Genomic DNA, 22,095 nt, shown 5'->3' with positions numbered 1-22,095 from the left:
CCTAGCCGATCACTGCGAGGAAGAGAAAGATCACCATGGTCGCTCAGGTGAATCGACACCGAGACAAATCACCTGGTAATGATCCTGCTGGAGCTGTGGTGCACACTAGCAACTGCAGGAAGCCTCAGCTGGTGCCCTTTCCCCCATTTACGCCCACGACCTCTGGTGCATCTGGCAATAAACATGAAAGGAAGAGAATTCTCGTCTATGTGTAACTGCTTCCCATGGCCAGCTGTAGTCTCCTCTGATGAAGCAGCCAAGTTGTGAAACATTATTAATAAGTGCACCAGAGAACAGGATGGATGAAGAATACTGGCTAGCACTTGTATGTTCTCCTTCTGTCCTGTTCTCTCGTGCACTAAGTTGTGCCGTTTAACAACCGTAACCAACTAGTCCACATCGACGCTCTGACAGCCAAGTTGGCTTTGAAATGTTGGGACTCTTTTTGTTGAAACTGTTGGTGGGAGTACAGTTAAACCTGGATATAATGAAGGTGACAAAAATTTCCATTTTTTTTTCGTTACATCCAGGTTTTCGTTACATGCAGGTTTCGTATTAAAGCTCGTGTGAATGAAGCAGGAGAGGAACCAATATGCTAGACATCAGGGATGCTGAGCTCACCCTTGTTCAAGGATATATTTCACACTGAAAAACTGCGTGATTTGCGCTTGCTGCTGCTACACGGCCCCCGAATTCACAAACGTAACCAAGTATCACTTTTGCTTTTTGGTACTTTTCGGTGCCTTAATGCATTTCAACAACCAAACTTCTGCTGAAAGGGTGCCTTTTCGCGAACTTGATGCTCTTTTCCACATTCATAATTGTTGAGGGGATGCTAGCGGGGACACTGTACCGGGTGGTGACGTTCTTCTTTCTCGCCAGTGGAGACGGCCTTTAGAATATCGAGCTTGCCTTGAAAAGACAAAACTTTTCATTTTCTGACAGCAAAGCTCACACCGACGAACCGACACCAAAGATATCAGTGGAGACGCGCTACTACACGCTGACAGGCAGACCAAGCACCTAAGCGACACCACACCCACACGTGGAAACTAACGGGAGATCACGGTGCGGGCGAAATTCGCTAAATTGGTGGATTTCGCCAGCTGATTTTTCAGAAGATGGGCAAAAACATTGACCCATCAGCGTAGCGAATTCGTGACATCAAGGTTCACCGTTGCAACACCTTCGTTACATAGAGGTTGCAAACACATGGGCTTCAATGGAGGTGGAAATGGGGAAATGAAAAACTTAGTTAAATCGAGGAATTCGTTACATCCAGGATTAACTTTTTTTTTTTTTTTTTTTGCTTTTCAAGAGTGGTAATTTATCCCCAGTAACATTATCACGACCCTTTGAATCAAGGCCCTTGGAAAAACAAACATTGGGTCCTAATTTTTAGTGTGTCCAACTTGTGATTTATTATATAGAGTTATTTTGTTGACCAACAACAGGCTGACCGCCTGCACATGTAGCCTTAATTACATACGATAGAACACCACATGTTACATAAATCGTGTGCCTCCATACAGAGTATTGGCATTTCATAGTGGGGAACAAAACAAGTATTTGTTTAGAAAAAGGAGCAAATAGCACACCTGTGTAATGGTTGCTGTTTTGGGGTACACACTGTAGTCATTCCAGTTGGTTCCCTGAGCTCGCCTCACACTTGTATATTTCAGAATTGTGCTTGCATCCTCCCTTCCCTTGAGAATAGGGAGTCTGCTCAGCACAGCCCTCACTGCATTCATTGTACGAATTCCTTCAATTGATGTCCTGTGCTGCCGAGTCAGCTGCATCCCATCTGTGCTTCCTCACACATTTCCCGTCTCACCACCCTCCTGCAGGATTGGCACTAGTCTGTGCATTCAGTGCCCCACTGAAGGGTGCACTAGTAGCTGAAAAAAAGCTGTGCTGACGTTAGTTTTCGATAGAAGCGGGAGCACTCAGTGGCAGAGTGGAGTGAAAGCAATCGGGTACATGGTACAGCACAAGAATTGTCGCATGATCGTACACACCGTAATGCACAGCATCGACACCACAACCTGTCTCAGTGCTGCATGATGACTGGGCTCCTCGACTTGTGTAGTTTTATTTCCAGCCTCACGAGCTTACCGAAAGCCTCCAGGCATTTTTGTTTAAACCAGCATACATGTATTGCTTTCAAAATTGTCACGTTATTTTGGACCTATTCCAACTTAAGTGTTTGCATTGTCAATGAAACTTTGGAGGTAGCGAGTATTCTCGCTCTTTTGCCATTTCGCAGCTTATTTTAGAACTATGTATTCATAGAGTGGTACTCAGTAGACTCACGGCAAGACAAACTCGTAGGGGCCATGAGGATCTGTTCATTTTATCAGAAGTTTGGCTTTTACTGCATGTTTTTGTGTTGGAGCTGTCGCAAAAAAAAAAAAATGGCAAGAGTTTGTTCCTCTTAATCATCAATTCATCTTAACTGAGTATTCCTTAAAGGGACCCTGCAACACTCTTTGAGCAGTGCAAGTAAACCTGCGCGACGTTTAGATTACACTGCCAGGAATACCTGAGCCAAATATTACACGTGCTCGTGAAGCGGTGAGCGCGCAAATCGGTGTGAAAGACGCGGAAAAACCAACCGCTCTCTCTTCAGTTGTCCTCATTATGCAACCCCTGGCATGGCCTAAGGGACGTCACATAGGCCATGGCTGCCCGATCGGCTGTCACTGGTCAACTTCGCGGCTAGATTCTCCCATTTCCGTCGTCGTCATCGCTGTGTACGAACCTCTTCTATGCCTGAACCTGTAGGCACAGTTTTGCCGTTTCTTTTGTGTTTTGAGTGCGCGCGGAGTTTGAGTGATGAGCTCAACACTTCCCTTTCAACGGGACCACTCGACTACAAACGTTTATTGCTTCAAAAACGCCCTACCAGCCCGAGCGCGCACTTGCGAGCAGGCACCCATGCCTGCTTTTTTGTGGCACCAGACCGGAAATAGGCCCCTCCGCGTTGCGGAGAAAAGGAGAAAACTACCCGGCATGTGATATATCGAAGGCCACCGAAGAGAACGCCGCGAGCCGCACCCCTCTCCGGGAGAGAGCGCGCAGCTTTCGTCGCGTTGACCGCGGTCGAGTTGAGAGGGAACGATTATGCGCGATTTCTCATCGCGCGTAGTTTCATTAATTGTGAACGGATTTTCATAATTCTTGCGGGAGGAGATTTCTGGGACAATAGACTTTATCCCAAAATGCATTACTAGTAGTCGATGGCAAGTGTTGCAGGGCCCCTTTAATGGGGGCCTACTATCAATTTTCTGAGAACAGTAATCTAGCTATGTCAACCAACTTTTCGTCCTTCGTGTCCTGTTAAGCCAAATGACCTGCTTGTTTTGATTTGTCCTTTTGGTTAAACGGGCACTTCCAATCATCTTTGCGGTGTGCAGGTGCTGAGCATGGAGCAGCAGAAACGGCAGACCCGCGTGCGGATGAACGTCATGGCTGATGTTTGTGATGGGGCCGCTGTTGAGACAGTAGAGAAGAGGACAAGGTTTTCTCTCTCCCAAGACCAGGAATCAATAGGTACTGTCCGGGGTGCCTTGCCATAACTGTGAACTTGCCTGTTTTTCCTTGTTCTATCTCATTTAATGGGCCTTTTTCCAGTGGCATGTCCCTCTAGCGGCGGCCGCTCGAACCACACCTGGGGGATTATGGAAGAACACGCCTCCTTTTTTTCTGCCTGTCGGGTGCAGTTGAGGAATTTCTCGATGTCAGGCGTAGCGTTTACCGGTCGGCTGCTTTCAAGTAGAGGTCTGCCACTTTAGAGGTCTGCCAGCTATCGCCGCTGGGCAGTTGGAGCGGCATTACGACCCCACCCACGCAAACTGGTTCGTCGTGCGAACGTCAGATACAGAGTGGGTGAGACTTTCTCAAAAACATCAAGCCACGGCAGCTGTTCGAGCATTTATCCCAGTCTACCGCAGCACAAGAGTGGGGCATCCCGCAGCAGTTGCCCTTTTGGGAACAACACTACGCATGTTCGTTGCCTCTCGACAGCGACACGGCGATAAAAACAGCATGCACTAAACTATGCGAACAAAGACAAACATGAACGTTAAAGTGAAAACACTAAAGCAAAAAATGAAAGTAGAGGAAAAATAAAAAGATAGCAGAGCTCAGAAAACGGAGCAGCACTTCGGCTGGCTTGGCTCTCGCTACTGCCTAATCTAATATGGCGTCGTTTTGTTTGCATTTTGCCCCCCAATAATGGCGGATTGGTCACTGGGAGTGAGAGTAGCTCATGCGCAGAGTGCTACTGTAAAAAGGTTTATTGCGATTTTTCTAGAACTGCCAAACTTCACTTTTAACTTGCTTTACTGCTTAACGTTTCGTTGCACATTTGCCTCATTACCTGAGTGACATTGATATGGCAACACCTTATGTGTATATTTTATATGTATTAGGCAACACTGTGTGTGTTGTTGCTTCATAAACCTCAGAAGTTAAGACAGTAGTTTAACTCCTCAAGGAGGATATTGAAATACAGTGGAACCCCGCTGATACGTCCCCCGGACTTGCGATGACCCGCTTCTTACGACGGATCACCGTGGTCCTGGCAAACGCTACTTAGAAATAATGAATTAAAAACCCAGATGATATGACTCTCGGGTGCACCCGTACCGCTTGATACGATAAAGCCCGGCGCGGATAAACTGGGGTTTTTCCCATATTTTACACCGCTTCACCGCCTCGTCCCGACCTTCTTTATTCTTAACCTTCATTTGACGCTGCTTGATGTGCAAAGATCCGCAGGCGGGCCAGACCACTTGCTGAACAGACGCAAGCAAGCAGGCGGGTACTCGTGAGCGGAGGTAACTTTCGACTTCCCCACATGGCAGCAGTACACCAATGCGCCAACCGCGAGAAGTCTAAGTTCAGGTGGCAGGCGGATCGTGAATTTGAAGGTCTTGTCGAGCCGCCGCCGAATGCGAAAACGCACGACGCAGCCTTACGGCGATGACCGAACAGCCACTTTCCCTGCCCGCTCGATCCAAGTTACTTCATTTGTCGACGCTCTCTCTCCCTATACGCCTCGAGCTTCGCGATCGCTGCGCCGCCTGCCGCCGCTTCTCCGCGGTGTTGACGGGATGTGCGCTGCGTGGCTGATAGGGGCTCGTGCAGTGTTTTGGTTCTGTTTCGCTTCTTTTCGCCTTTCCGCGCCCTAAAAAAAACTTGTTATGATGACGTCTATTAGCAAAGAGTATGCTTAGGTCACTTAAAAAGCAGCTGCGTCTTCGTAGAGCACGCGATCGCCTGCAAGAGCCACCCGCGGGGACGCCGTTCTGCGCGCATCGTCGCCGCTCTTCCGGGCGTCGGCGACGGTAGCAGCATATCACCCCTGCCACATATGTCATGCACAAATGAATTCTACTGTCGTCTCGTTTAGACCTGATACTGGCACAGGGAGAGGTTGGCTTCATTTTTCAGCGTGGACAACGAATGCGGCTTCCTTTCGAATATATAAGTCGCAGAAAAATATGTTTCGGGAATGTGATTAACCAATCCCGGACAATAACTTATGCCTTTTATAAGAATATAAACCATGCGAAAATGTTAAGTATATTCCAAGCCTGTACGTCGTTAAATATGTGCCCACACACGCCTTATAGCAAGAACCAAGGCAATCTAATATGAAACCATGGAAAAATACATGCTGTGCAAGTGCGGAAGAAACATGATAGCTCTAACGGAAATGAAAAAAAAAAAAAAAAAAAAAAGAAACACAGTGCAGCTTCTGGCATGCTAAAGACGTTCGTCGTAACTTAAGCCAGGTGGGGCTCAGCAGACCAACTATACGCGAAATGCACTGCTATTTCGCGAGACATAGTGTGTGGGGGGGGGGGGGGGGTAGAGGAGGGGGACGCTTTGTACGAATGCAGAGCGGAATCAAGGAATGAACGTTTTATTAATCACATACACAAATTTCGCTTTCACTGTCTTTTTGTTTTTCGACTTCAACGAACAGCTGATCGTTCGGCAGGTGCATTTTTGGAAGTGTACAGGGTAGGCTGTTCAACAATTAAGTGATGAAAGGTGTCGTTGGAAGAGTGTGGTATGTGATAAGGCCCTCTGATTTCAGTTTCTCCTTTATTATGCAGGCTCCCTGTACCATGTGACGATATTTCGAAGAAGCGTTAAGTCGCGGACGCCGATTATATTCTAAGCCCGTCTGCGCGCTGCTCGCAGAGGATATACGTAGCAGATGAATGTCTGCGGGCGCTCACCTCATGACAAGACGACTCTTTGTCGTGTGCTGATCCCCTAGTATAATTCTGCATTTGGCTTGTAAATGGTGGTGATCAATATATGAGGCATATGATTGGCAAAAGTAACTGGCGTGCTGTCAGGTATCAGCGTTCCGCTGAATATGTAAGAGCTGATTTACTGATTTCCATCGTAGTCTATAAACGTAGCATGAACATCTGAGGAACCGGTGGTTACGAAGGCTCTGCTAGTAAATTCAGGGTAGTGTAACTACAGTCAGGTCCATGCATATGCCGGTTCCGCAACGCTGGCCAGTGACACGCTGGCCAGTGACAGTGCTTATACAGACCGAATATACCACACTAAGATCGCGTCAGAAACATTTACACTCTCGTAAAGACACCCCATTTGCGAACAGAGTGACTGCTCCACATAAACATGAATTTCCAACGCCCGCAAACAATAAATCTCAGTTGTGAACATGCCGCAAAAGCAGCGGTGGCAGTGGGGAGCGAGACGGAGACTCCCGCGCCTGCTTTCGAAACGGGCCGCTAGGGGGATTTCAGTGGCGCCCCTACAGGCCGCGCTCGAGGCGTATATCTCTGCTCTCTGCTTACCAGTGTTGTCGTGTTGTCACTCCACTCCTTTCTTTGTTAGAGTGCTTCGAATCGCACGCGTCCGCCGCAAAAGGGTGGAGACACGTATACGTTGGCACCGCCATTTTGGGTCACTCGCTGGCCACCGCAGCAATTCACTCTAGCAAGACCGCGCTATAATTTTCGCCGCAACACAGTTTACTCGCAAAGTTTGAATCATCTTATCTATTTCACGTTGCTGGGTCTTGTGGGAAACGAAAACAGTAGGCTTGTGCGAATAGTGATATGTTAGTTCGAAGCGAATTCGAAGCGAATAGTCCTAGGGGTCGAATACTTTCGAAGCGAATTCGAATATCTGTCAGGTGTCACTGAGACATTCCGGTAAAAAAGTTCTACAGGAAAATCTCGATGATACGAATATCGCGGGACCGCGAAAAATATTCGTATCATCAGAAATTCGTATGAACCAACACAGACCAAGAAATTGAGCACTGAAAAAAGTTTTCGTTTAATTCTTTTCTTACTTTCGCATGGAAAAATCCGTGACGTTTTTCTGCTTGTTCTTAACCTCCATGTCGCCGAGCGGTTCTGGACTTTCGTCTATTCACTCGCGGTGCCCAAGCTCACTACAGGAGCGTTTTTGCACGCGATTCATGCGCGTCGGCGTTGCGCGCGCGAGTTTAAGGGGGGACGCGGGTCTTAGAATGGTCAAAAATGGCCAAAATATCGATTTTGAGAAAATCCAATTTTTGGAATTATTGTACCTTCAAGCACCTGCCTTCAAAATATCAACGCGAAATTCCATCGGGAAATACTCTAAAATGATGTTTTGAAACGCCTCGAGGGCCACGAAATGCCCCGAATTGGGCAAAAGTTGCTTCAAATTCCCGCGCGCCCCGCGGGCGAAGCAGCCGACCGATCGCCGCCATCTTGGTCTTGTTTTGAAGCTTGTTTCTTTGTGCGCATTTTGCGATATCTCAAAATGGCGTCGCTTGAGTAGAACAACCGCCCTTGCCAGTTTTCCGAAGGCACCTTCTCGGCCGCCGATTGGCTAGAGCGGGCGCGCGCGGTTTGAATTCGCCGTACGACCCCTCCCATTGGTCGGCGCGACTGCTGTCATGGCGGTCGCCATCATGGCGTCTGCTACGCTCGTCTGACGGAGTCCGCTCTTCTGGCGCAGCGCTCGCTCAGAGCAGTTTTTTTTTACAGTTTCCTCTAATTCTTCCATCGCGTACTTTCGTGAATGATGCCAGGAGACGTACGTTTGAAGAAGACGACCCGTCATGCACACGGGAAGCGAAAGCGTCGTCCGCCTATCCCAAGGTCGCGTGGTGCGACTTCGGGCCGCTCGACTCCGCCGGATGAGAATCGTTCGCCGCCTCGTATTGCCTCGCCTGCCCCATCGCCTGACCAACCACCTCCGGAATCCATACCTGGTCCAAGCACGTCCTGACGGCTTGACACGAGGTATTACACGGCGGAGGAGATCGCCGCGCGTACGGAACAAGCGGACGAGGTCAAGCGCGGAATGGAGACCAAGTCAGCAACGCAGCGGAAATTCGACCTCCTTGAAGTGGATTTGGCGCACTCAGAGGAAGAATCCGGCACAGATTTTGTCTTAGTGATTTTGCAATGCTGAAGGACCTTTTTGCGCACGTCAGGTGCGGCAAGTGCGGGCTGGCGGCGCTGGATTTGAGGAAGCCTGACCGGCAGTACGGCCTCGCCGTGAAGCTCGAGGTGACGTGCTCGGTTTGTGAACACCGTGTAGAACGTTTTTCCTCGCCAACGACCGAAGGATCTGGCAATATCACTCTTTTTGAAGTGAATATGAGGGCTTTGAAAAGTATTCAAAGCATCGGGAAGGGGGTGACTGCTCTGTCAGATTTTTGTGCTGGTATGAACTTGTCCCACAGAGGCCTGCACCACAAGACATTCATTCCAAGCGCACTTGAGGAAAGTGGTTCAGGTTTGCGAGGACACTGCAGCAGCCTCTGAAGCTGATAGTGTGCGTGCCATCAAGGACTTGTACTCGGACCTTGGTCAGCCGCCAAACAACGTAGATGTGATGTTTGATGGCACGTGGATGACAAGGGGATGGTTGTCACACATTGGAGTGGGCTGCATCATTGAAGTGTACACCGGCGTGGTGATTGATCATGTAGTCCTCTCTAACGTTTGCTTAGGTTGCGCCATCGGACCCAAAGCTTCAGATGAGGGCTACGAAGATTGGCTGGCAGACCATGAGTGTCAGCGAAACATTGACTGTGGTGCAGGACGCATGGAGGTAGAGGCAGCCATGATAATGTTCAAGCGCTCGCTCTCCAAGAATGGGCTGCGGTACACAACCGTGATGTCCGATGGAGATAGCCGCACCATGCACGGCTTGAAGGAAAAAGGCGTCTATGGGTTTATCCCCATAGGCCAAGAAAGTTTGCCTTTCGGCTACATTTATTTTCCCCAAAAGACCCTTTTGAGGCTAACAACATGATGCATTTGCGGAAAACACACTGCGCAGTGTCCCACCACTGTATCCTCTCAAACTTCCAGCATAAAAACCGCGAATGAAATAGCCTCACCAAAGAACAAAAAAAAAGGGGGGCACCTAAAGCAAGTTTCACCCTCACACTTTTGCCGTGTGCAATATTCTGGGTACCACAGTGCACTGTAATAGATGATGGCACTTCACAAAGGACTGTTGCAGTTTTCACGACGCCAGCAAGACGCCACCAGATTTCACAACGCTAACAAAATGCCAACCGATTCGAAGTCGATAAATTTTGCTAAATTCCTGATGGGGTCCGTTATTTGGCCTTTTGTATCTGCAGTTCTAGTTGGCATTTTTGGAATCCAAAGACAGATTTGAAAATGGGAAGAACATGTCTTTGTTACTGGGAAATTTCGAAGCTACACTACTGACGGTTCATCTCATAACACATGGCCAAACTTCAAATGCAGTTTTCTCAGTTTCATATTTTTGGTCACTTCCCTCAGCCTTACGCAGCTTTTTGGAAACTTCTTTTTGCTTCATAAGGTCAATCTTGGTACCATTTTTTTCAGTACAGCCTGAGGCAGCCGATGAGATTCTTAGTTTTTCTGTTTAGGCTACGCATAAATAATGACTTGCAGTTATTTTGATGAGCCAAAATATCCAATACTGCCATTTTTTGTACTTGACATATTTTTTTAGGATGCCGTGACTTTAGAGAAAAACGAAGAATGTCATCGGGTATGGGAACTCTCTGGCTATCCATTCATGTAATTAAAAGCGACAAAATGCAATGCGAAAGTTCATTAAAGCTGCGTAAGAAATTACCTAATTGTGGTTTAGACTTTGTATGATAACTTTTGAACTAACAGCACCAGCTCAAATATAATTGCATATTTGAAATCTACAGAGAAAAGCACATCCGTGTGCAAATTTTCATAAGTTTCTACCCATAAATAAAAAAGTTAGTTTTAAGACCCTCGTCCCCCCTTAACGCCCGCCTCGGCGATTCCGCGCTCGCAGTCGCCTGTGCCTCTGTCAGAAAATGACGCGCGTGGCAGTGGGAGGAGCCTAGCGCCAATGGGAAGGCGTGCACCTCACGGCGGCAGTTTCGAAGCGCTTGAGACAGCTGGCTGCCTCCACAGGAGATGTTTAGGCTTAGCACCCCGGCAGATATTTCATAGCCGCTTTCACTCGCGGCGCGGATGATTTTTTATAGCACCATTTTCGCCCACATTGTTAGCTCGTTTACCGCACAAGAAACTTCGTGTGTGCTTTGAGCGGTATCTTAAGTAGCGGTTAGAAGCGGTGGCTCGAGCGCCCCGCACCACTTCGCTACCGAAGGTGCCGCCTGGTTGCCGCGGCCGGCCGGCAGCGTGCGGGTGGTTTTGCGGCGGCGTCAGCGCGCCTGTGGAGTCCGCGGCGCGTTTTCGCGAACAGAAAACAACAGCCCGGCCGTTCCTGGAGAAAGATCCCGTACGTCACCGTCTCTCGATCGTTCGTCAGTCGGGCGCCTCGCCGGCTCGTTTGTATCATCCGCTGGGCCGCGCAGGCCCGTTCGCGAGAGCCGAAATTTTTCCCATTGTTGCAGTGGGAATAATTTCATTGTTTGAAACCAGAAAACAGGAGTCTCGACTACCCTGCCGAACATGAGCGAAGGCTGCGACTATAGTGAACTAGAATGATCTAGTGGCGCGAACGGCGAGGAAGGGGTGTGCTCTTCTGTGTAGAAAACACCAGGTGGCGCTGCTGTGCTCTCTTCGAAAGGCGCCGCCGCGGCAGCCGCTGTACTGCAGTTGTTATGGCTGTCGTTGTTCCGATGTTGGGTAGTAATTAACCTTTACAAAAACAAAGCTACTCGCGTCTGGCATCCCCGTACCTTGATAGGAACGTTTTGTTGCAAATCTGCCCGTTTGAGCGGTAGGGAAACGGCTATAAATCGTGTTGTTGGGTGTCGTCTGCTACCTGCGCAGATGATCGATACGAGCGTACGCGTTCGATGTGCTGCCGGCGGACAACTGGTATGTTTAATTCTTTACGAATGGATTTACTTTTTTTGTATTTACTGTAATAAAGTCCCGGCATGAACCTACTCGTGAATTTGCCTCTACAGAAGCAAATTATACCCAGTATTCACGCGTCCAGTAGCACCCGGCTGATTTTTTTCAGCAGCAAAGTTTGCAATGAACAAATTACCTTTAGAGGAAGCTTTCCCCAGGCACTTAGGGCTGAATGCGGCGTTAGCACGTGCAATACATCACTAAACGCCGTAGCCGTCATGGCCCCTTTGCAGGCCGAACTGTTGTCAGCTTCTTGCAGCACACTGTTTGCAACAGCTGGGGAATCTATTTCACCGCTTCCGCATAACACACTACGAAAAAATGTTTGCGCCGACACTTTGTCGTCATGTGGATAGAAGAGCACGGATTTCTCGTGAAAAACTTGTAGCTTTTCTTCTCTTCGTATCGATGTGGTAGCGAAAAGAACGTTTCGATCGTCGGCACAATTTAGCCGGCACCAGAGCTTTGAAGGAACTTGTGAAAGCTTCCCATTCCACAGAACTTGCGCCTTCATTTGATGAGCCCTGCGGAGAGAGAGAAGACTCGTGGTGTGGCTGGCGCACCTCATCTTTTTCGGCTCTTGAGCTTTGTCGTGCCGAAACTGGAACTCTTTTTTTTTTTTTTTTGCCCGCCTTTTTCTTTGCGGCTTCCGCCTGCATGCTCCGTACAGAATTCGACGCACAGTAGGCAGGATGGTAGGTACAGCACCTGGAGCCAGTGACAGCTTCCCGCGTGCAAGTCGCACTTCACAGCCGTTTATTACGTGAATTTAATCCAGCAATATATATGTGCACTCGGGCCCAAAGTGGCGCTCACCGACGGCTAAAGATATGGTCAAGAGTTTGTCCAGTCTTCCCCAATTTTGTTCCCACTTTTTGCGCAGTTCATCATCCATTGGAGCGGCGAACAAAGACGCCTTGGGAGCACCTGGGTAACCACTGTGACAACCCGGAGCAAAGGAATAGGTGTCCGTCCTTCGTCTTGACATCGCGGCTACCCGGCGCCTGTCCAACCTCTATTCGACAGCACTCGCAATAACTATTTTTCTGACGATTAGATACCCCTTGCTTCTGTAGGGGAACATCACGGAAACGTAAAACACGCAGAGAATGAAAGGCCGGCCTCGACCATAAACAGACGGCGAGTCTGCCCGACCGAGCGCCGCCAACGCATCGCACATCCCCTCGTGTCGTCTGCGCCGCTAGCAGACGACACAGCGCTACTTTGTTTGTAGCCGTTGCCCGATGGCTCAAACGGGTCTGATAAGCCATAGAGTGATAAGCAACAAAACGTTCCTAGAAAGGTACAGGGACAACAAAAGTGAGCATCTTTCTTCCATAAAGGTTAATTACTGTACCACACTAAAAAACGGCAGCGGCAATAGCTGGCGAGCGCCCCAAGCAACGGCCTGTTCAACCGCGGTACCGTTTTCGGAGAAGGCGCAGTGGCGCCCCTGGCGGCGGTAGACGCGCTTTGCTTCAGCCGAACACGGCAGAGCGCTCCCGTTCGCGCCACTGGATCAAGACATTCTAGTTCACTGTAGCTGCGACGAAGCGACAACGCTTTGAATGTGGCTTAGCTTGTCTTGGCTCCACATGTAGTCAAGATGTAGGACTGATGTCGATGGCACTGCGGCTTGCCTAACGAAATCGAAACTTGAACGAAGTTTTGATATTCGTTCATCCCGAATACTTAGAAATATCGGAAATTTTAAATTCGAGTCGAAGCGAATTCGAATACTGTAATATTCGTTCGAATATTCGAAGCGCCCGAATATTCGCACAAGCCTAGAAAACAGCTATGTGTTGAGCACTGTGACCCAATAGCGATGGCACGGGACTGTTCAAAGTGTGTCTCTGCCATGTATGGCAATGCCGTTTTTTTTTTTTTTTTTTTCCATCTCCGCCTTGTACAATTGTTCATTCGCTTGGCCTTGGCAGTTTCACACTCACCTTTTCCCCCTCTCCATTTGCTCGACCCCATTGGCCTTACCTCGCACGCACAAGGCGCGAGACTGGCGGGCTATAAATAGCACCGGATGGCACGTGTGTAGCGTACCGCACAGCGCTTGGCTGGCGGGCCAGCTCGGACGCCATAGAGGGGAGGGGGGCACAGCATAGGCGTTGCTTTAATTTTAAACTTGGGATTACAGCTAAAGGTTTGCAAATCACGCGAGAATGCGCTAAATATAGTAGTTAAGTTCTTAGCCCAACTTTCGCGTGAGACTGTCTACTTGGCCGGCATTTACCCGCACCCCGGTTGTACGACACCTTGGTCATACGACCCTTTCTCGTGGTCCCTTGAAAGTCGTATTATCGGGGTTCCACTGTACCTATTAAAATTTTTTCATCAAAACCTTCTTGATTGCAAAAAAAACTAACACCCAGAGCAACTAAGCCTTACGGTAGCAGAAAATATCCCATGCCTTCATCATGTGTGCGTGTCTGTGATAGAGATAGAATGGCATGATGCATACGTGTAAATGCAGTGAAGCATGCAACTGCAGAATTAACCTGCTGTATCAAATTGTTACGACTACTTGGTGAGCTTGAAGTATGCATCATTTGCGACCCCTTTAAAAGCCATGCAATCACTTCGAAGATTTGCTGAAGGCAATGGGCATGCAACAATCTAAGCTCAGTCTAAGCCCAACCATTCTTCTATCAACTGCTCTGCTGCAGAAGGGACACAGGGGCACTTTGTTTACACAGGCACAAGCGACAACCTGGAGGCTGTGTCAGAAGGAGCATCTAATCACTCGGTGGCATCGTCTCTCGAGTTGGAAAATGAAAATGACAACTATTCCGACATGGTGTCTGCAAATGTCAGGTAAGAGTTACAGACTTAACTGTAGTTCATACCACAAGCTGCATGCAGCACTGTGGAGGCTACATTGTTGTCAATAAAGCCCCCACTGAGGGTGCCTAACTCACCGCGAAGGAAAGAGAGAATAGGCACCGGGTACCACCGGCCAAGAGGGGAGACGGAAAGAAGGTCCTTTCAAAACCCCCTTCGCGGTGAGTTATGCGCCCTCAGTGGGGGCTCTATTGACAACAATGTAGCCTCCACAGTGCTGCATGCAGCTTGTGGTATGAACTATAGGCACTCATCGCTTCCTTTACAGCACAAATGTGCTTGCTCAAGCAGCAAAAATGCAAAGGCCCATTGTAAAGATGTGCAAAGCATGGCCAAGCTGTACACCTCTCTTATTGCTTCTGCCATGCTTCCTGGCAGTAGTAATGTGCTCACAGCAGTTGTTTTTGAATATTTGTTAATGTGTTATCACCGCACTTCCAAACGTGCAACAGTATTACGTTGCACAGAGTCTTTCTACTAACGGGAAGATCTCGAGAGTATGTAAAAGTTTTAACTCAAATTCATCGCACCTTAGTTTACATATCTAATTGGTCGTGTTGCATTCAAGAGAAAAAGGCACCATGTAGTTGCTACGGAAGACAAAATTTTGAGATTTATTTTTGAAAAGAAAAATGCAGCATCTAATAATGCGGAATGTAGGTCGAGGCGGAATATAGGTCGACCCCCTTACCTTGTAGCCGAAAAATGCAAAAAAAAATAATTAGGTGCCAACCATTGTTTTGTTGAGACTATAACTTGTTTCGTCTCAGATTACTCATTTAAAACTGTCTGAAGTATCGTCGGACGACTGCTTCTGGCTCGCTGTCGCCCACACAGCAGGTCATCCTCGGTACAGTCCAGGGAATTGCTTATGCAGCACTTCTTAAAGGAGCCATGAAGACAAAATACAAGTTTGTGTTATTCGAAAGATTTCGTGTTTTGTAGTGCCCCCAGCGCTTGTTCGAATGCAAACGCTGCTTTATTCACTGAGAAATTAATCAATTTATGTTAAAATTTTTATTTTTCGTGTGTTTTCGTAGCTGCAATGACATCACAGACCGCTCTGCAGCCTAGGATCCCTTGATTCGCGCGTCCGCCGTACAGGGTAGAGACACGTACACGCTGGGGCCGCCATTTTGGATCGCTCGCTCGCCGCCGAAGCAAGTCATTGTATCAAAATCGCGCTAAAAGTATCGCCGCAACGCGGTTAACTGGCAAAGTTTGAATCAACTTATCTGTTTCGCGTTGCTGGGTCGCGTGGGAAAAGAAACGAACAACGCGCTGAGCACGTTGACCCAATCGCAGCGGCATGGGACCGTTAAAAGGGTGTCTCCACCCTGTACGGCAGAGTTGGTATCGAGGTATTCGCGCGTTTGTTTACGTTACTCTACCTAGATGGCGCCACCATACCATGGCGTGTCGTTTTCTGCCTTTTTTTTCGTTCTGGGAGAAAATCGTTTCGTGAAACATACTGCTCGCTCGCCAAATATGTTCACGTAAGATACCGTCGCGTCAATCAATCGGCCAGTGTCGTCTGTGACAACCCCAAAGCCCCGCAGTCCTGTGCAGCTAAACAAGAATAGTGCGCGCAGTACCAACAGCAGCAGTACGCAGCGGTACTTCTATGTTTACATGTGCTTTCGTAACTTACACTTACCACCATTCTTACGGCTTTAAAAAGAATGCGCCCTAAATTTAAGGCAAATAGCTTGTTCGGCAGGCTTATACTCTGCCTAATTTTCGTTTGCTTTTGCCGCCCTCCGCCAATCGCAGAGCTGTCTCGTGTGACATCAAAGGTTCTGTTGCGGGAAATGAGCTAGTGGGTCGCATGGCCATTTCCTTTTTTCCTAATTATGTGGCTTATTCGACCGAAGTTTACGTTAAAAGTGGTGTCAGTATGATTCTAACGAGGTAATCTTTTGAATGAACCAAACTTGTGTTTTCTCTTCATGGCTCCTTTAAACACTCGCAAGACGATGTCATCGTGAAGCGAGCGCAAAGCATGGGACACTCGTGTGCAGACCGGAGCGACAGCCAGTCTGTGCAGGCGGTCAGCAAACATCTTGGGGTATCCATTCGTAGAGACATCGCACGCGCTAGCGGACGAAATTTGCCCCTTTGTACAGCAGCACAGGTGCATAGAGCAGCGCCCATGAAACGAGACCTTCCGAGCGTTGCATACCGAGAGCTGCCCCTTCAGCTAACGCCGCTAGCAACACTTCTTTTGGTGATACCGAACTGGCGCAAGGCGGACATGTCATTGGCCTTGGAAAACCCCCAACTTTTCTTTCAAATGCTGCTGTAAACTGGCACCAAGTGCCTAAACTCATTTTGAGCAAGAAGAAAATTGCACGCACACATCCGCCGACAGCGAGAGAATTCCTCCATGGAGAGAAGCAACAAAACAAAGATGGCATCGCGTCCGATTGATGGTGGTGGCAATGGTGCCTTTGGGGTTTGGATGGGCTCGATGGGCTGCCCGGTCGCCAGATGACAACTGCCAGTGACTGCAATATAGGTCGAGGGGTGACTTTTCGGCAAATTTTTCTGTAAAAAATCTCGACCTATATTCCGCATTATACGGTAGTTACTGGGGAAGACAAAATTTTGAGATTGATTTTTTGAGTAAATAAAAGATTAAAAAAAATGCAAATTTTTGAAAAATTTAGATTCACAGCGAACAATCCCAGAAACAGGAGAGCTTGAGACTGCCACAAGTTTTGGCCATCAAACCATTTAAATCAGACAGGATTTAGACTTTGTGACGGTCACAGTCGTCCGGGGCCCAGCGTTTATGAAACTGACTTCTTAAAAACCTAGGCCTCGGTGGCCTTGTGCTGCTGAGCCGAAGGACGCAAGTTCAATCCCAGCCGGGGTTGCTGCTTTTCTAATGGAGGCGAAAAGTGAAAACACCCGCATGTCGATATTTCAGCGCACATTAAGATTCCAACGTGGTCAACCCTCCAATGCTGTGTGCACCTCATAACCCAGATGTAGCTTCAGCGCGTTAAAACCCTCAACTTTTGTTGGTGTTTTTTGTTTGTTTGTTTGTTTGTTTGTTTGTGTGTGTGTGCATGCGCGCGTGTGTGTGCGCGCGCGCACGGGTGGGGCGCACAAAATCTAGACAAGCTCAACAAGAGCTAGAAGTATAAAGACATATTAAAAAATTTGATTCTGCCCATTCTAATCAGTGACATTCAAGGTGTGACTTGGACTGTTGTGATTTGAAGCTACGGGGCTGTAAGTACAAATTTTGAAGGGTTTCAAGTTTTGTAGTTTCAGGCATTTAATTTAAAAAATGTTATGGCTTAGATATCAAAAACTGCATTTTCACCAGTTATGACACTTTCACAGTTTCTTCTAAACCAGTCCTGAAAGGCGTTTCGAGCACACTAAAGGAACAAGCGCAGATGTTAAGATGGGCGGTCAGCGTCATCTGTGCCAAGTACAACTTTTTTATGTGCAGCGGGAAGCCCACACTTTCATTGCAAAGTTTGTCGCCCCTTTCCCACTGTTTCCTTCGTGTTTTTGGACACTGCCATTTACCATATTTACTCGTGTAATCCTCGCACTTTTTTTCCAGAAAAATCTACGTGAAGTTAAGAGGTGCAATAATTATGCTCGGACAAAAAATTTCAAGCGATAAAAACAAGCTTAAATAAGATTTAGATAGGTACTATAAATAACCAAGAAAGACATTCCCAAGCAGGACTTACCTTCATAGTAAAAGTGTGAGGTCAACATAGGCACAAAGCACAAAACTTTATTTGTTGTGGCGAGCCGCCGCCCAACTTCACCATCCTGCGTTTGGTACTGGGGAACCCAAGCGGGAAAAGTCCTAGTCTGAGTCAGTGCTGCTAACATCGCTGGTTGTTGCCTCGTTGTAACCTCCGGATTCAACGTCTCCTGCAGAGCATAGTTACTTGATATAGGAGTTGCAAAACTCCCCATAGGCCCCATGCATCAAAAGGTGGCCCTACGATTGGTCCACTGTTTTTGGATTTGCTGTACAGTGGTGCCATTTGTTGGTGACAAAATAAAATCTCGACGACCGGGCCAAAAAATGGTATTAGGGTGTTTACGTAAATTTTTTGTGCTAAAAAAAAAAATGTGACCGTGTGGTCAGCGAGATGCACCGTCGCTTGCGCATTGTTGTCTGCTGCACTTCATCTGCGGTCTTCTGGCAGCAAAAAAAAAGTGTTCGCTCTGGTGGCTTTACACAAGCTTGAAAGGATTATTTAGAGCCCCTCGGTCAGTTATTGAAATAGTTCTGGCATAGAGTGTGCTGCAGGAAAAGCGACAACTGCAAATTTAGTACTTTAGGTCGTACCTATGTTGTGCCGGAGTGAACACACAAGCACCAGTTGGTCAAGGCAGTTGCGCAGATGCAGAAACAATCGCAACATAAATATCGCAGTTAAGAAAGCAATGAATAATTTACGAAAGCACAAAATAAAGAATTATGCACCTTTAAAATAAAGTTAATGTTACATTTAGCGGTGGTCACGGTGGTAGCGCGGCTTGCGTATCATATTCATGAATTCAAAACACACTTTTTTTATTGAACTGTGAAACTACCATAGCAAATGCCAGCACATCATTTGAGTCATTGGTACGGTTTGTTCAGTTTTGGACTTGTGCTTTGTATGTAGAAAAAGTCAACTGTACTTTCAGTGAAAGAAATACTGAAGTGTGTATTTTGCAAAATTGGTATGTCTTTATAGTGAGTAAACATATAGTTCTCTTTCATCCACTTAAACAAGACACAAGGTAGGTTTTAGGGGGGCGGGGGGGGGGGGGGGGGATGTAGGGCCGCGGCCAGCAGCCTAATGCTCCACATATTGCAATTGGCAGCACTGCGCATGTAGAAAAGTGAACGAGCAGCCTTTATGGAGAGAAAAAGGCCTCTGTTTAAGTCATCAAGAGAAATAAGTGACCGGTGGAATAATTGTCTTGTGCAATCATATGCACGGTCGAAGAAAGGGTCAGGCGTGGCCCCAAAATTCACACTACTCTTTTGAGACCGCTCGTAATATCGGTTATAGTGTACTTGTCTAATTAATAAACACAGGGTCACGTAGAAGTTTCCAGGAGAGTGAGGGGAGGGGGAGGGGAGATCGAATGCGCAACGCACACTAAAAAAAGGCCCTGCACCATATCTGTGGCCCTTCGGCTGCTTTTTTGTTACGGGTGTACTAAATGTTTAGAACCATTCGGAATAACGGAATGCAATACTACTACTGCTTGTGCATGTGTGTGCATGACGTCACGACTACACGACCAAGCTTGACATTTGCGTGAAAAAGCGGCCAATTAAGCAATATTAAACCGTTGTCGATTCGGGACGCATGTATGTGCTCAGTCTAACAAATTTTGAGGTGATTCTTTAGTCATTTGCTCACATATTTTCGACTCCCATACATACCAACACATGTCGTCGCCACATCCGTATGGTAACGCTGACAGGGTCGTTCTCTTTTCGTGCGATCTTTCGGCATGGTGTGGAAGTGTAAAAGTTCCACCGCATTCCTCCCATCAGCTTTTCCAGCCGTGAACGGAGTGTGAGATTCATAGGCAGAATGATAAATACAAAAGAAGGGCACAAATGGACCGCACGAAGTCAGACGCTGCTGTCCTAAAGCAAAGCTTGCAGCACAGAACTATTGCATTAGCAGACGCACGCAACCGGAAGTTGTTGCAGATGGCACCAAGTGAGGCATCATGGGCAATATCCGAGCGGAGTGCTAGCGCGATGGGAGGAGAAATATGAGACGGGGAGGATATGCACTGTTGGTGAAAATTTTGTGTTTTGGTTTACAATAACTCCACTAATACTCTCAGCTGTAACAAAATTCTTGAAGGAGGTGATTACTGGAACATCGATTTACCAGAAACTGTGAACACCCTTGTATTAGCAGCACTTCTTTCAGGGCCCCTTTAATACAGAAACATTCAGTTTGGTTGGTTTGGTAGTAAACTATGAACGAACTTCTGCTTTTTATTTCATTGCATTTCCTAGGTGCATTGAAGCAGATTTCAGGCTAAAGATTCAAGTTAGGGAGGTGGCTTTATGTCCGTTCAGACCATAATGCACCTGCATACCATGTATTCTTCGTTTTGGGTGTCGTAATTGGTCTGTAGCCAATGCTTCTTTGAAAACAAAACAAAGCATAAAAGTTTTTTCTTTGTTGTACTCCCAGCGGTCACGGGACTCCCAATGTGAGTGGGCGGGACACGCCCTCATCCCAGGTCGAAGAGGAGGAGGAGCGGCCTCCGACCAACCAGAACCAGGCAGACATTGAAGACAAGTTTGGAAAGTTCGAGATCAGCCCAGCTGCCCCTGTTCAAGGTTTGTTTTGTTTCAGAGCGACTGAAATGTTTTGCTCGAACACACTTTGCTGAAACTTCTAAACCAGAGCCGGGATAAAGTGAAAGTTTCCCTCCGACTTCCTCCGCCCTTCTCTTCTCTTAGGGGACGAGACCAAGTCTATCGTGAGCGACACGTGGAGCACGGACGTGCTGGCCAGTGACTCGGAACTGCTGGACCAGCAGCAGGTGACGCTGGCGGCCCAGATGCAGCTGCTGGAGTCGCACTTCCAGAGCACCCTGGAGGTGGCCGACACGGGCAGCGACGCCTGGAGCACTGACGTGGCTGCCTCGGACAACGAGCGCCTACAGGACGTCGACACCGATGACACGGGCAGCCTGGCCCGCTCCGACGACACCAGGCAAGTAGTGGGTGTTTTGCAGCTGGTCTTTGATGTCGAGCGAAGGGGTGGTGTGCTGGAATTTCTTCTTTATTGAGTGAATTCCTACATTTTGCCCTTTGCCCTTAGGGGGGGACATGGTTTTTAAAACAAGTTAACTTGTAAGTAAACTCTGTGAAATTTGTCAGTCCTACCATTTTTTCCCATTGATTTCAAATATGCCATTATTTGTTTAGTCAATCAGTTGGTTCTCAGGATAATTAGAGATATAATTAACCATTTTTGGAGGAACAATAAATAAAACAGTGTTAGTCATAAAACTGTAATCTTTATATTTTCCAATGCTATGAACACTGGTGAATGCACTACAGGAAGCGGTTTTTTTATGCATCTCTTGGAACTAATTTTACAGCTCAACGAACTTGGTGGCACCAGTGTCAAGTAACCTATTTGAATGCTCATTTCAAACACCAAAGCTTAATGAGCTGTGCATCAAAAAACCGCTTCTCTTATTGCATTCAACATGGTTCATAGCATTGGAAAATATAAAGATTACAGTTTTATGACTAACACTGCTTTGTCTATTGTTCCTCCAAAAATGGCTAATTATCTCCAATTATCTTGGGAACTAATTGACTGGCTCTAAAAATAATGATATATTTGAAATCAGTGGGAAAAAAGCAGCAAGACTGACAAGTTTCACAGAGTTTACTTACAAGTTAAAAAAAATTGTTTTAAAAGAACTACGTTCCCTTTTAATTGAATTCACAGCAGTGTATTGTTCGGTGATTAAACGGCGTATTTACAGGCGGTGGATGGGCCGGAACGGTAACCATTGCATCAGTGGAACAGCGATGCCAGGCCAATGCTACTTTTTCTAGTTTCGGTTCTATTATTGCGCGCCTAGAGGCAGTGGTGCTGGGGAAACACTCCTCCTCTCATTTTTTTTTTCTTTCCGCGTCTCTCCGGCGCGCTGGGGGCGCGCATGCGCGATAACGGTCACCGCAGTTGCTGCTTCCGCACGGCGAGCAGCGAGGCCGACGCCGACGCGCGTGTCATGTAGTGGGCGATTTCTCGTATCTGCTCCCTCGGATATTACGGTGCTACAAAAGGGACGCCAAGAACACCAGGATGAATCGTAATGGAAGACTGAGTGC

The 22,095-nt window shown here is 47.5% G+C and overlaps 1 protein-coding gene across 1 annotated transcript in view; it reads left to right on the top strand.

Moving 5' to 3' along the window:
* Gapvd1 (GTPase activating protein and VPS9 domains 1) overlaps positions 1-22,095 on the top strand; it is a 100,599-nt gene that overhangs the window by 49,421 nt on the left and 29,083 nt on the right. Inside the window, exons 8-11 of the mRNA XM_077674635.1 lie at positions 3,417-3,552; positions 14,087-14,204; positions 20,432-20,580; positions 20,704-20,959. Coding sequence (XP_077530761.1) covers positions 3,417-3,552; positions 14,087-14,204; positions 20,432-20,580; positions 20,704-20,959 — 659 coding nt within the window. The remainder of the gene's footprint in view (positions 1-3,416; positions 3,553-14,086; positions 14,205-20,431; positions 20,581-20,703; positions 20,960-22,095) is intronic.

Source organism: Haemaphysalis longicornis, unplaced genomic scaffold (assembly GCF_048455015.1).
Source record: "Haemaphysalis longicornis isolate Haplotype H1 unplaced genomic scaffold, Haemaphysalis longicornis Haplotype H1 scaffold_1, whole genome shotgun sequence".
Taxonomy (NCBI): domain Eukaryota; kingdom Metazoa; phylum Arthropoda; class Arachnida; order Ixodida; family Ixodidae; genus Haemaphysalis; species Haemaphysalis longicornis.
Note: the sequence above shows the minus strand (reverse complement) of the source record. Positions and strands in the feature narration are given on the sequence as shown.